Here is a 16,090-nt window from a genome sequence, read left to right as displayed (position 1 = left end):
CCTCAGTCACAAATCCAAACCCCTGGTTTAATCCCATTTTGTCTCATTACATTTCAGGTGATACATTCCTGCATAAACCCACATAACAATGATATCAGAACTAGCTATCACCAGTTAACATTCTTCAGATGATTCTTATTGTTCTTGAACTGGATTTAAAATTACAATGAGGTTGGGTACTGAGAATAATGATTTAGGGAGTCCCTTGTTCTAAATGGCACCATACAAAATTCAGTTATATGATAAGAAGTATGTAAAGATGTCTATGGCAAATGAGCTTTATTGGACATCAAACAAATATGTTGTCAATATGGACATGTGATATCAATCATTTGGGGGGGGGGGGCAAGTCAATTACAAAGACCCCAGCACTCAACTGGTACTTATTTTACTGACCCCAAAAGGTTGAAAGGCAAAGTTGACCTCAGCAGAATTTGAACTCAGAACATATAGATGGATGAAATGCTGCTAAGCATTTTGCCAGCATGCTAATGATTCTGCCAGCTCACCGTGTATACAAAAGTTGGTAGCAGAAGATATAAAACCTAAAAATAGTCGAAAGAATGAAATTACTTACTTTATGATCATAGATGATATGGTGTAGACTAAAGATATATGAAAACACATTAGCTTTAGAATTTATCCAACGAATGCTGGGATGGATAACAGAAATAGTAACTAAATGATACTGATGATGAAAGATGGCAAGTATGATGATGATGACGATGATGATTTTGATGGTGATGGTGATGATGACAGTGAAGATTGTGATGATGATGATGGTGCTGGCAGTGATAAGGATAACTTCCATAAGTATTTGATGGCATGGAAAACTAGTGAGCTCAATTCCAAGAATTCAAACTTGATTAATACCAAATCCATCTGCTTCCCATTACATTACATAAAATGGGGCATAAAACTGATTAAATAAACTTTATTGCTGTCTAATATCTATATAAGGAAATGTAGTGTCTGTTAACACAAACATTAAAGTATGCCACATGAGGATTAAAGTGTCTGTCATACAGGGGTTCTAGCATGGGTAGCACCATAGCACTATAAGCCAGTATAAATTTAAATTTTATGATAGTAAAGTCAGTGATTTTCTTTTTAATATTCTTTTAAATATCTTTAATATATTTAATATTTTTATAATTTCAGTATCTGCAGTAATATGATGTTTTCTCTTATTAGCTATCAGGTACACTTTGAACAAAAAAATGCAAAACAATAAAATAAGTTTTGATTTATGACCAATTTCTAAACAGAAAAATATAATTTTTTCATTATAATTCTAAGAAGTATAAAATATAATAGAAAAACAATCATGTTTCCATAGGATGTATTTTGGTATTCCAGAACAATATAATAAAAGATTATACTGTAACGGATTTGAAATAAAAATATTTGTATTTTGCTTTGTTGGTGAAGTCCCAGATGTATTCATCACATCATGTGGTTGCATGCAATGGCTTTCTGATTCCCTTAGAGAATTATAAACCAAATATAATCCATGGAGATAAATGTTTGCATGAACATGAAAAAGGAAAAAAAACATTAATCAAAATATAACCGGGGACAGAAAAGGTGTAAATGGGGAGGGGGGATATGTGTGTGTGAATGTGTGTGTGTGTGTGTGTGTGCGTGCACATGCATGTGCATGCACATGTGTATGTGTGTATTGCCACACAGAGATGCAAGATTGGCTGAATGGTTAAGGAGATACCCATTGCAATCATAAAATCCCAAGTTCAATTCTGCAGCATGGCAACTTAGGGCACCTTTCAACAGAGTCTCATGTCAACACAAGCCTTATATGAATGGAAGTGGGTGGACAGAAATTGTGTGGAAGTGCAGCAGATGAGTTGTGTCCATAAATCAGTATGAGCTTTGTCATACACAGTGTCATGCAGATCCCACCTAAGGATTACTTTAAGGGTATACATGTTAATAGAATTATACAGTCACATACATACTAATACCAAGGCCATCTTAGAGCATTATTGACCCCCACCCTGCCCCAAGCAAATCAATGCACTGGACCTTATAGTATTTATTTATTGATAACAAATCCAGCATATACAGATCAGAATTGGGCCCCTAGGCCCAAGATGGTCCTCAGACAAATGCCCACTGTGCCCATGCCTTAAGAGAGCACTGACTAATACAATCAGTAGGCATTTCTGTAGACTGAATTAAGGATATATTCATTGTTGAAACTAGCAGAGGGATCCATTCACTTATTTTTGATGAGCTGTCATAAGGGGTGATAGAAATATGGAAAAGAATATATAAAGCAGTTTCATAGAAATCTAAGACCTAATGATAACGTATAAGTGGAGCCTGGAAGGCAGGAACTATATAAAAGCTTGTTGAATGTGTGTGTCTGTGTGTGTTTATAGTTTTTTCTAATTTACACAATGATGACAGTGTTGGGTGTGAATACCAGTAAATCTTTGCACTGATGTACAGATTCTACATCGCTACTCTCCCAGTAAGCAACTTATTTATAAATATGTATATATATATATATATATATATATATATATTCATCTATGTAACCATGATATTCTTGTTTACAAACTACAACAGACTATAAATAAATAAAACAAAATAACTAATATAAACAGAATTTCCAGATCTATTCAATCACTTTCAGGAAAGAAGAACTTGACGCTGTATGGAAAAGAAAGAAAAATAAATACTACACAGAGAATATGGTTGGAGCTATCAAATGCCTGAGGACATAAATCTTCAGCATCATAGACAGTAAATCTTATTATAACTATGCACAATGTTAAACATAACAAGAGGTGGAATGTCAGAGCATCAGTAGATTGTAAGAGGTTCTGTAGTATTTAGTTACATACTTTTACATTTGTTGTTTAAATCTTGACATGGTCAACTTTGTTTTTCATCCTCTTGTCATCAATGTATGTATGTGTATATATACTTGTACATGTGTATACATGGCACCCGTGCTGGTGACACATAAAAGACACCCAGTACACACTGTGCAGTGATTGGTATTAGGAAGGGCATTCAACCATAGAAATGAAGCCAAAACAGACTGGAGACTGGTACAGCTCTCCAGCTTACCAGCTCTAGTCAAACCCTCTTACCCATGCCAACATGGAAAATGGACACTAAATGATGATGATTATATATATAGATGGAAATGTATTTATACATTGGCACACAGGTATGGCTCTGTGGAAGGTTTCAGATTCAATCCCACTTCACAACATGTCAGACACTCTACCATAACCTCTGGTCAACCAAATCCTTGTGTACTAAGTCTTGTAGACGGAAACTACCTGGAAGCCTGTTGGATTGACTGTTCTTGTTCTAGGCTGGTAGACTCAATCAGTCTCCTTGTTTAACACCGCTATCAGGTTGTCAATGGCCTTTAGCAGAGACCACTCTGTTGTATGTATTTGAACCCATCTCAGAAGTCAATATTACACAGCCTATAGAAAAACAAGATTTCTGATACTTTATACGTACAGGAGTTATTTTTTATCTTTTACTTGATTCAGTCACTGGACTGTGGCCATGTTGAGGCACTACCTTGAAGGGTTTAGTTGAACAAATTGATACCAGTACTTATTTTCAAGTCTGGCAATTACTCCTTTGGTCTCTTTTACTGAACTGCTAACTTACCTGGACATAAGCATAACAATAGTGGTTGTTAAGCAGAGGTAAGAAACGAACACAAAGGCCAAGATGCATACTCATCTACATATATATATATATATATATATATATATATATATATTATATATATATATATTATATACAAACACACACACATAGCCATATATACATATGTGAAAGGCCTCCATACAGTTTCACCTTCTGAATTCACTAACAACGTATTGGTTGACTTGAGGTTATAATAGGAGACACTTGCCCAAGGGGCTGTGCAGTAGAACTGAACACAAAGCCACACAGTTGCAAAGTGAGCTTCTTAACCACACAGTCATACATGTACTTATATTAGTGGAAGACATGAACACTTTGTAGTGGAGATGGCTTGATAGATATAACAGAGAGGGGATAAATTCAATCAAATACTTGTCTCTGTAACTCAAGTATTCTATCTGTAAAATAAGTAAACAGTAAATATATATTTACTATATATATATATATATATATATATATATATCCATACAGATCACAACTGTGGCATGCCAGCCAAGATTTGCTCTTCCTCTCAACTATATTACCTTCTATGTTCCCAATCTTTGCTCCCAGATACAGGAAGTTCTCAACCACTCTAGTGGCTTCCCACCTACATTCATAATCTTCTCTGGCTTCTTAATGTTGTCTACCAGATACTTCATCTTAATCTCATTTATTTTCAGCCTTCATAAAGATCTGAAGATCCGTCTCTTCATTGCTGCAATGGAGTCTGTGTTGTTGTACGGGTCTGAGACTTGACACAAGAAACTCACTCAGATGGTGGTTGGGTGCTACATGAGAATGCTGGGGGTGGCTCTGAACATTAATCAGTATATATCAGGATGAAGAACTCACACCTGTACAAAAGCCTCCCAAAAGTTAGCTCAAAAATAACACAGAGGAGACTGAGGTTAGCTGGACATGCTCACCGTCATTCAGAGTTGATACTGCACTCAGTGCTCCTGTGGGAGCCCCTATATTGACACACTAGAAGAGGGAGACTGAGGATGAAATATGTTGATGTCCTAAGGACAGACACTGGTCTCTGGGAGACACAGGACATGGTAGCAATGGTAAGGGACAAGGACTGTTACAGAGAACTAAACCATGGATCCCAGGAATTTTACCCACCCTAGATATATATATATATATATATATATATATATATATATATATATATTTCCTTGCCAAGATACCTTATGTTAGACACCACTGATAGATGTTAGCCACTAGTCTTAATATTAAACACTTCTCTTTCACATTAGACACTTCTCCAAATATTAGACATCACTACTGGACACCATCTTTAATGCTAGACAGTAGGACTAATGCTAGACAATTCCTAATTCTAGACATCATTCTATAATAGGTGCAGACATGGCTGTGTGTTAGAAAGTTTTCTTCTCAACCACATGGTTCCAGGTTCAAACCCACCTTGGGTGTTTTCTACTACAACCCCAGACCAAACAAAGCCTTGTGAGAAGATCTGATAATAGACAAAAACTGAAAGAAGCCCCTCTCTCTCTTTGTGTGTGTGTGTGTGTGTGTGTCTTTCTCTCTTTTTACTTTACAACCAATGCTGGTTTGTTTATACCTTCATAGCTTAGCAGTGTGGCCAAAAGATAAGTACTGGGGTTGATTTATCTGACTAAACTCTTCAAGGAGCCCCAATATGCCCATAGTTCAATGATTGAAACAAAAAAAAAAAAGTTAGACAAAACTCCTTGTTGTCAGACATTTCCACTAACATCAAACAGTACTTCAAAAGATGGGCACTATTTTCCTATCAGATCACTACCCACTTTTAATGCTACCCTTTAATGCCAATTACTTCATTTCAACTTTTTTCAAAACTGATGAACCATTTCTCAAGAAGTTATTGAGGTCAATGTCTTTGACAGTAAAGAAAATGGATACGTAACAACATTAATGCTTTTCCACCGAGATCATTAGTGATATAAAATGAAATAACATTAACCAGATACTGAAATCAAGTCACCAACTCAGCAGATGTTTCTACAGCACTTGTTTAATAGTAACTATAGACCACTATGATTGTACTGTTAACCCTCCTTTATTTATATGTTAAAATATATGAAATATTTTGCTCTAGTCACGTAAATTTCTTTCTCTGTAGTAGAGAACAGATCTGTAAACATGCATATTTTCACTTTTAAAAATGGGTAATACAGTATTTGGTTTACATGTTGTAAACATATAATTTCTGTAAGATATACAGGATATGAAAACAGAGATGTTATTTATGGTCATATATCTGATACAGAACTTCATAATAATTTACTGTAAAATGGTTGCTGTACTAGATTGACATTAACAGTACTGATTTTTAACTATCACCATTGTATACTTCAGGCAGTGATTTAGCAAAATTGTGAGGAAAGAAGATTGCTTTTTAACCACATGGATTTGGGTTCATTCCACTGCACAGCACCTCGAGCAAGTGTCTTCCATGATATCCCTACACTGACCAATGGTTTGTGCACTGATTTGGGAGACAGAAACTGAAAGATGCTTGTGTGTGTGTGTGTGTGTGTGTGTGTGTGTGAGAGAGAGAGAGAGAGAGAGAGAGAGAGGGAGAGAGAGAGAGAAAGAGAGAGAGAAAACAAAATTAAAAATATAGGCAAATACTTTTTAATCACACTTTTTAATCACCAGTCTAAGTCACTGCAACTCATACGGTCCTCAAAATTACATTCCACTCCATTATTCGTGTTTTCCATATGTATGTACATATGTGTGTGTGTGCGCACATGTATGTATGTTTGTGTATTTGTTTTACTGTCTCTTTACCTTGACTTTGCATGATAATTATAAGCAAGTGTTAGCAATCATACAAGCAATGTCCTGTGTTTCCAAACTTCCATGAAAAAATATCTCGTGGGAAAATATTACCTAGCTTGGAAACAGGTGAGGGCTGGTGACAGGAAGGGCATCTGGCCATAGAAAATCCACCTTAACAAATTCTGTCCAAGTAATGCAAACAAGGAAAAGTGGATGTTGAAACAATAATGATGATGCTGATGATTATGATGTGTTAAAACCCCACTAATTTCAACTTTTGTAGCAGTTCAGGACAGTAGATTGATGAAATTGCTAGGACATTACATGAGATGCATTGAATCATCTGATTTGACTTTTTGTGCTCTGACAGCACTCCTTGCAATGATACTGAAGCCAAGCTGTATAGGCCTTTTCCCCTTTCCTTTGACCAACATCACTGTTAAAATATGTGAAATATTTTGCTCTAGTCACATAAATTTCTTTCCCTGTAGTAGAGAACAGATCTGTAAACATGCATATTTTCACTTTTAAAAATGGGTAATACAGTATTTGGTTTCCATGTTGTAAACATATAATTTCTGTAAGATATACAGGATATGAAAACAGAGATGTTATTTATGGTCATGTATCTGATACAGAACTTCATAATAATTTACTGTAAAATGATTGCTGTACTAGATTGACATTAACAGTACTGATTTTTAACTATCACCATTGTATACTTCAGGCAGTGATTTGCAAATATGGGCTACAACTGCTCTTCTACCTACAAAATAATCCTCAGCCTATATCTTGGGAAAGAAATTTTTAGGTTCAGATCCACAATATATATCTATATACATATGAGGGGTGTTCAATAAGTAATGCCCCTGACCCACTTGCAGTTGTTTGATCTAGCTGAAATTTTGCATGTGCAATTATTTATATCTCTATAGATTAAGTGGCAAATTACAGCTCTGAACTAATTGTGGTTTCTGAATTACAGGTGTTTGAACTGAGTCAAGTGTGAAATGGAGCCAGTTGAGTGTCGATTAGTGATCCGGTTTTTGTATTTGAAAGGACGCACACCACGGGAGACTTTTGATGAAATGAAAGTAACTTATGGTGATGATGCCCCATCATATGACCTTGTAAAACGCTGGCATCGTGAATTCAAACATGGTCGGAACTCTGTGGAAACAGCTCCCAGATCTGGTCGCCCCACTTCTGCCATTGATGAGGCATCTTTACATCAAGTTGAGGCTGCCATTTTGGAAGATCGACGCATAACTATTCGCCAAGTAGCCCATGAGGTCAAGATTAGTACCAGGACTGTGGAAACTATCATTCATGACCATTTGCATATGCAAAAGGTGTCTGCCAGATGGATTGCCAGGTTGCTCACACCTTTCCAGAAGCAAGAATGCGTCGAGTGCTCGAGGGTGAATTTGGAGATGTGCCAAGAAGATGAGTCAAAATTTTTCAAAAGACTGATTACACAGGATGAAACCTGGGTCCATCACTATGATCCAGAGACCAAAGCCCAGTCAATGCAGTGGAAGCACCGTGACTCACCTCCTCCAAAGGAGGCAAGGGTGCAGCCCTCCGCTGGCAAGGTCATGCTCACAGTCTTCTGGGACCAGGACGGAGTAATGATAACAGATTTCCTGGCAAAGGGTACCACAATTACAGGAGCCAATTATGCTTCACTTTTGAGGAAATTAAGAGAAGCTATCAAAATCAAGAGGCGGGGTAAGATCAGCAAAGGCATCCTCCTCCTGCAGGACAACGCTCCGATCCACAACTCGCTTGTCGCCAGATCAGAAGCACAGGCGTGCGGCTATGAACTCCTCCCTCATCCCCCTACTCTCCTGACCTTGCACCTTCTGATTTTCACCTCTTCCCAGCCATGAAGTTACTTTTGAAAGGAAAACGTTTCCCAGATGATGCGGCCTTGATTTCTGAAGTCACATCGTGGTTGGAGGACCAAGCTGGGGTCTTCTACAAAAACGGTCTCCAGAGCTGCATCAAACGATGGGAGAAATGCGTAACTCTGGGTGGTTCCTATGTAGAAAAAGACTAATAACTGTGCCAAGTTTCATTGCTCTACTGCAATGGGAAGTGGGTCAGGGGCATTACTTATTGAACGCCCCTCGTATATGCAGTGTGGTAAGAATTTTGCTTCCTAACACATTGTTGCAAGTTCAGACTCACTGCGTGACACCTTGTGCTATAAGTGCCTTGTGAGTGGATTCAGTAGATGGAAAGTGAAAGATGTCCATCACATATGTATATATGTATGTGTATGTATGTTTGTGTTTGTCCACCACCACTGCTTGACAATCGGTGTTGGTTTGTTTACACCCCTGTGACTTAGTGGTTCAGCAAAAGATACCCAATAGAATAAGTATCTGCCTTTATAATAATAATAAGCACTGAGGTTGATTTGTCCACCAAAAATCCCTCAAGGCATTGTCCCAACAATCCAATGAATGAAACACGTAAAAAATTTTAAAATACGTTTGTGTGTATGTACACACATACACACACACAAACATATATATATATATATATATATATATATATACTTGTGTGTGTGTGTGTGTCTGTCTGTCTGTCCAGACACTCTCATACACATGTGTGTGTGTGTTGGTCATCCTATTATAGATATGTAAAGAAGATTTTATGTGTGTTCATTATTATAGTCTATATATTTTTTCTATTTCAATATTTCAATAATTTTTAATATGCCACAGAAAAAAATGAAAAATTGAACATTTTGAAATGTGTAATGATATTAGATAATATAATGCGTTACAATATTATCAGAGAGCACAAAAAAATATACAAATAGTAAATTAATGAAATTTCTTCTACTGCTTATACAATGGATTTCATAGGAAAAAAAAAAGACATTCAATTAAGACACTTCAGTTAATAAATAGCATTGCTCTAATATCTAGTGATAATCATAAACCACACAAGATCTCTTAACAAATAGCATTGCTCTAATATCTAGTGATAATCATAAACCACACAAGATCTCTTAACAAATTTAAAGTTGGTCTTGCACATTGCTTTAATGCTGACAATGTAGGAGAAATTGACTGTAAGTGAGAAGAATTTAATTAACTCATTAACTGAAAGAGAAAAGGACATTATCAACTGTATTTATTATCAAAGCCATAGTGTCACTTCTACGAGTTATAATCTTAATTGATCAGTCAATTACAACAGACTAAGAAAATGTTTATTTAGTCTTAAATGAAAATACTAGAGAGATGTGCTTATAGATTTTGTTTCTTACTGACTGAAAACATTTATTGGTCTTTCTTTTCTCACATACTCTCTGTTAATTTATCAGTTTGAAACCATATTTGTCTTGGCCTACATCCAACCTGATTACACCTTACAAGTTAATGTTCCTGTCGTAACTGAAACTGAGACAATAATAATGATCTGATAAACAACAGACATTCTAAGACTAATGATGAAAATTGTATTTGATTTTCTAAATTGTGTCATGAATGGTAAATTAAAATCTTTTTCAATGAAAACTGTTCCTGTGTTAATAAAAGAAAGTAAGAGAGAAAATCTATCAGCAAACAAATGAGGTTTGCAGCAATTAGAATTTGAAATTGAAATCTTAATATTTACCTAGCTCAGGAACAACATCTGGAAAGATTTCTCTTGAATTAACCCAACTTTTTGACACATCCCAAGGTGAAACAATAGGTTGAAAATGATCGTCATAGTCAACTTTAAACTTTTCAATTAATTCCCAACTTATATCTTCAGGATGGATTGAATCAAAATTATCATTAAAATTGTCATTATCTTTTTCTAATTCATTTAATATGGGTTGCATTACATCTTGCTCATTATTTTTAACAGCATTACTTTCAGCAACATTATATTTTTCTTTATGTAAAGGTATATCCAGTCTCTGCTGATTATCAATATAACTTAGCTGTTGGATTTCATATAATAGAAACAGTATAATACAAAGCAATCCAGCCACAACGAGATGCTTCTTTCTGCGAACCCTAAAAATACCCAGGAACATAGTTGTTTTTTGCTTGTTTGTGTTCGATAGTCCACCATCATTACTGTGAGCTCATTTTCAGCAGTTCTCAAACTTCATCATTAAACAGAATTTATAAGAACCTGGATAAAGAGAGCAAAAAAAAAAAAAAGAGTTATTTCCTACATTAATTTTTATAAATATATTTATAATACATAGCAATTTTTTTTACTTTAATCAGAAGAAACATGGAAAAATGAAGTGAAAGAGAAAATTTTTGATAACAGAGCCCTTTAAAATAAATAAAGAATCAAGTTTATGTAAAACAAAGAAAGACTGTTTTTTCTAATGTAATTATCAATAAATTTACTTAGATCTGAAAAGGTAGAGTTAATTGAGTTGAATTCATTGATTAGAATACTGGTAAAGTTCACTGATTAGAATAATTGATTAAGATTATATTTTAAAATATTCTTAGCACCTGGTGGTTACAAAAATAAAGTTATAAGACTGAGCTATATAATATATTTTGTCCAATTTTGAAAGTGTTTTATTGTGTCAGTGTTTCAGTGATTTTCCACACTTTTGATTTAGGCTTATTAATCATCTTGTGGAGTACATTCAAATGTATTTATCTACATTTGATTGAAAGCTGATAATTCCTTTCTACCTTCAGCTTAGTCTTTTTCAAATGTCTATTTAAATACCTCCATATATCTAAGTACTACATTTCAATCTCTTAAATGTTTAGTTGGCTTTTGATAAACAAATGATTAGTTTGAAATTTCTTAACTAAAACATTATTTTCTTTTATATATTTTCAAACTTTCACTGTCTGAAATGGTGTCATCTTAGCTTCATCAGTACTATGCTTCATGAACTTATCTCAGATAGCAAATTAGATATTCGAATCAAGTATAGAGCAGATCAGAAATTCCATCATTGTTTTTTATTTATACATCAAAAATATGCATGCAAATCAGAATGAAACCGGTCATATTAAACAAAGTAACTCCCAAGACAAAAAAGTTGTTATAAAAACTGCATCTAAGACTATCTTTCTCCAACTGTTTATAAATACAGTTAAAACTATGTGCTTAATTAGTTTCTAAATTGTCTTAAAACATGACAGCAGGAGATTTTAAGTGAAAGAAAGCTTATAATTTCAAATATCATTAACTTTACTAATTGAAAATATTTTTTTCTGTCAATCTATGCTTTAGCACGCACTTCAGTCTCTTGACATGAAAACAAATTATATTGCTAATTCCCTTAATTTCACAAGAACAGAGTAAAGTAGTCAGTCTTTGAAATGACTTAAGAAATATCATGGAAGTCAGCATTTGCAATTCAATTATTTCAAATATATTTTTATGACTACTATGACAACAATAATAACAATATTATCTGCCTTTGACTGCCAATTTTCTACACCTGTTCATAATTATTAATCATTCATCATTCAACTCCACTACTGATATACTAGTCTACTAATATCTCTGAATTAACCTTTTCTCCTTACCATATTTCTATTGACATATACTGTCTTTGCTGCTATTAATTTTGAAAATTACAAAATATTTAGTAAACTAACTGATATTAAGAATATTAATTAGCATGAAATTTTGATGGAAGGTCTTAATTTAGATCACTTTAAACCAGAAAGCATGCATCATGGAACTGGGGTCTGTCTCAGATAGGGGCTGTATCAAAACACCAAAACCAATTAGATTTGATATGATTTTGTTTTCTCTGTATATACTGACCCTATTCAGGAAGTCCTTATTTCAGTAAAATCCATTAACATATTTCTAATGCATCTATCATGCTATGAGGATTTCAACAATCTTTTCATGGACTCTTTCTAGCTAATTTCTCTCCATGTTTTCTTGCTAATTCTTGACTTAATGCCAGAAAAGATATAAAATGTATATAATTCTCTCCTCCAGCAACCAAGTAACTTTTAGTTCTTCCATCATAATGTTGTTAAAAAATAAGAGACCCTTAAAATATTGAAAAGTCTTGAATGTCAGAAGTTACAACCTTGAAAGACAAGACACTGAATACTATACTAATGTAATATTATGTTACTATAACTTTTATATTCAAATGATGACCAGATGACCTTGAGGTGGTTATACTGCCACACAGCAATGGTTTCAAGCCATGCTACAATGAATACTTTGTTGTAATTTGGACAAGAGTCAATATTATGTTTAATTTAATGAAATCAAGTAAACACTTTACTAAAGACTAATTAGCAGTAGGAAAGATATCCACCCAAGTGTTAAAGTATTTAGTTTAGTATTTCGTGTACAAATATCTAAATTTGCTAAACAACAGTTTACTCAATATGATTACATAAATAAGTGATAGTTTTGGTCAGTCATAACTATTTTAGTATAGACCTAACTGAGGTAAAACATTAAATCATTATTGCAGACCTTTAAGGCAGCAAGTTGGCAGAATTGCTAGCACACCAGGTAAAGTACTTTGCAGCATCTAGTTCATCTTTATGTACTGAGCTGATGAGAGACCAAAAGTTTGATGAAGAACTTAATGATGCTGAAAAAGCTGTGTGGCTGTCATTTAAGAAAGTTTGCAGAGAGTTTTGGGAGAATCTCAGAAGAGAAGACTATTTTGACATTGTGAAAGAGCTACCGACATCATACAAGGTTTTGAGATGCAATATGAACCTCAAAATCCACTTCTTGAACTCCCACTTGGACTTTTTCCCTGTTAATCTTGAAGCTACCAGTGATGAGCATGGCAAGAGGTTTCACCGGGACATTTAGAACAAGGAAACCCAGTACTAAGGAAAGTGGAGCTCTTCTATGTTGGTTGATTATTGTTGGTCACTAAAACAGAGATGTTCCAGAAGCTAAATACAGGTAAAATGTTTTCTTTAAGGGAAGCTAGTAATTGCCCATGAGGGTCTCACTATTTCCAAGCTCACTATCTCCATGTTGTCCATATGAAAGACCATTGACTTAAGCCAATATAGCATGGCACCAATGTAATTGCAGACACCACTGCCAGAACACAGCACCAGAAAAGAGACCCCAAGGCCAACCATCTAAAATGGTACATCTTTTTAACAATGCTAAAAGAATGGATGGCAAAGACAACCATGGTTGGATTTGAACTCAGAACACAGAGAGTGGAACATATTCTATAAGACATTTTATATAAGGCTTTAAAGACTCTGCCAATATGCAGCCTGTTCTAGCTCAAAAGTTTAGCATTTTTTAATCAAGGAAAAAATGTTTAAAAATAATGATCATGATTAATGATCATGATGGCGATGAATTTGAATATGTTAATGGTGGTGTTAATGACAATGATGACAGTGATGATGATGATGACGATGAAAGAGGGGAAAATAACTAATATATTAATATAACTAAAGATTACTAATCTAGATAGCACACATACACATATATATATTCCCAAATTTACAACTATATGGAAACAAAAGTGAAGTATACATTTTATTTGGTGTATTTTAATACCTCAAGTGAGCTACACTAATCTCAGACTGATACCTTGTAAATCAAGATAGTGCATGTATGTGTGTATTTTATGATTTCACACAGCTAAAGCATTACTAATAAGCAGTTATTACATACACACACACATACACACATATATATCTAGACATATATATACACACATACACACACACATACATATATATATATATACACACACATATACATAAACACATATATGTATATATACACATGCATATATATACACACACATATATATACACACTTACACATACATATGTATACATACACACACACACTATATATATATATATAGATGTACATACATATGTATACATACATATACATATATATATATATATACATGCATATATATATATATATATATATAGTAAATCCTAAAAAAGAACAACAAACACAAAAAAATCAACAACGCGAGTACATGGCACATGTAAAGTATTAGCAAATGCTCAAGGAAGGAAAGAAAGATGATTTAATGTTTTGAGCAACACTCTTCTTCAGAAACAGATGAAAGTCCAATAGAAAGGAAGACGGAGGAAGAAAATCATCAGCAATTCACATGTGGTAACATTTTGAATATATATATATATATATATATATTATATATATATATATATATATATATATATATATATATACATATATATACATACATACACACACACATATATACATCAATAAATACATACATACATATATAGATAATACTGACATACATACATGCACACACAAAAGAAATAATAAAACATAAATCATGGCAAGAACCAACAATTTCATTAAGATGATATTTGTAACAACAACTATAACTGATTGCAAAGAACCTGGACTGGTACCAAAACCTATGCTGTTAGATATAAACAATTTTCCATTCCAGTTTGCATTTAATAAATATTGCTGACATATTCTAATTCAATATATTCATCTAATTAAATGAATGAGACCTATAAGAAGTTTTACTTCCCAATCAAATGGTTTCAAGTTCAGGCCCTATGTGACACCTTAGGCAAGTAGCTTCTTGTCCCTAGGCTGATCAAAGCCTTTTGGGTGCATTTGGTAGATGGAAACTGGACGGGGGATCACTTGGCTCGTCTGTCAAAGAAGAGCGCGGCTATCTGCATGAACTGATGCAAATTGCAGGACTCAGTAAACATCGACACCTCGAATGCACATTGCGGCTCTGGGATCCCATCGTCCTGGGGCCCCGTCTGATCAAGAGGTCTTTTCTAGCCCCTTGTGGGCAATAAAGAAATAGGAAACTGAAAGTAATGCAACCTGTGTGTGTGTGTGTGTGTGTGCATGTATGTTCATGTGTGTATACATTTGTTGTATGCCCAATGATGATAGAATGAGATGAGAAGCAAGACACTGAAACATATATTTCACTTATACATCGTGGTTGTTGTAGTAAAATTTGTTTTTAGTGGGTCAGTTCTTTACATTTATGGCTATTGTACCTCACTTTAAGGTTTGACTCATTATCAACTTTCATACACTGACAACGATGCTTTCAGATTCACATTCTTGGTCCATCCAATAATTTCTCTCCAGACATTTTTTTATAAATATAGTGAAGACAATGCAATATTCATTTTATGGCAAAACAATATTTTTTTATGGCAGAACATAAGATATTCCAACAAAATACTTCTCTTTTTTAACATAGTATATTCAGAGGTATATAAAGAAAAATATAGTCTTACACCTAAGTTAATTTTATTACCAAATACAGTTTTCTCCATCTAAATTTAATCATTTATACCAATTACTACTGACCACAAAATAGAAAGTATGATATTGTTAATAATCTTACATCTTGACATGTTTAACTGATTCATTACAATTATGTTTAACATTTAAAATTATGATCAAGAAAAATATATTCTTACCAAGATGAAGGTGACAATGATAATGACAATAATGATAATGACAATAACAATAGCATGTGATGGCATTGACAAAGTCATGAACATGAACGTCACAAGATACTATTAGATTGGATTTGGGCAAACATGCAATAACGAATTGCCTAGCATTCTGCAATCTACTTTGTTTTACTTCCATTTTACCA

At 34.1% G+C, this 16,090-nt stretch overlaps 2 protein-coding genes and 1 pseudogene across 8 annotated transcripts in view; 2 read left to right on the top strand and 1 right to left on the bottom strand.

The window, feature by feature from the left end:
• LOC115211016 (potassium channel subfamily T member 2-like) overlaps window positions 1-16,090 on the top strand; it is a 752,122-nt gene that overhangs the window by 160,339 nt on the left and 575,693 nt on the right. The gene's annotated exons all lie outside the window — the stretch shown is intronic.
• The window catches only part of LOC115211004 (glycosaminoglycan xylosylkinase-like), a 411,994-nt gene that overhangs the window by 247,220 nt on the left and 148,684 nt on the right, over window positions 1-16,090 (bottom strand). For all 7 annotated transcript variants that reach the window (XM_029779846.2, XM_036501526.1, XM_036501514.1 and 4 more), the window contains one exon: window positions 10,123-10,632. In XM_029779846.2, the coding sequence (XP_029635706.1) occupies window positions 10,123-10,531 (409 nt within the window). In that variant the 5' untranslated portion in view covers window positions 10,532-10,632. The remainder of the gene's footprint in view (window positions 1-10,122; window positions 10,633-16,090) is intronic.
• LOC115219858 lies at window positions 15,083-15,241 on the top strand (annotated as a pseudogene).

Source organism: Octopus sinensis, linkage group LG1 (genome assembly GCF_006345805.1).
Source record: "Octopus sinensis linkage group LG1, ASM634580v1, whole genome shotgun sequence".
NCBI lineage: Eukaryota > Metazoa > Mollusca > Cephalopoda > Octopoda > Octopodidae > Octopus > Octopus sinensis.
This window is presented reverse-complemented; position numbering and strand designations above follow the sequence as displayed.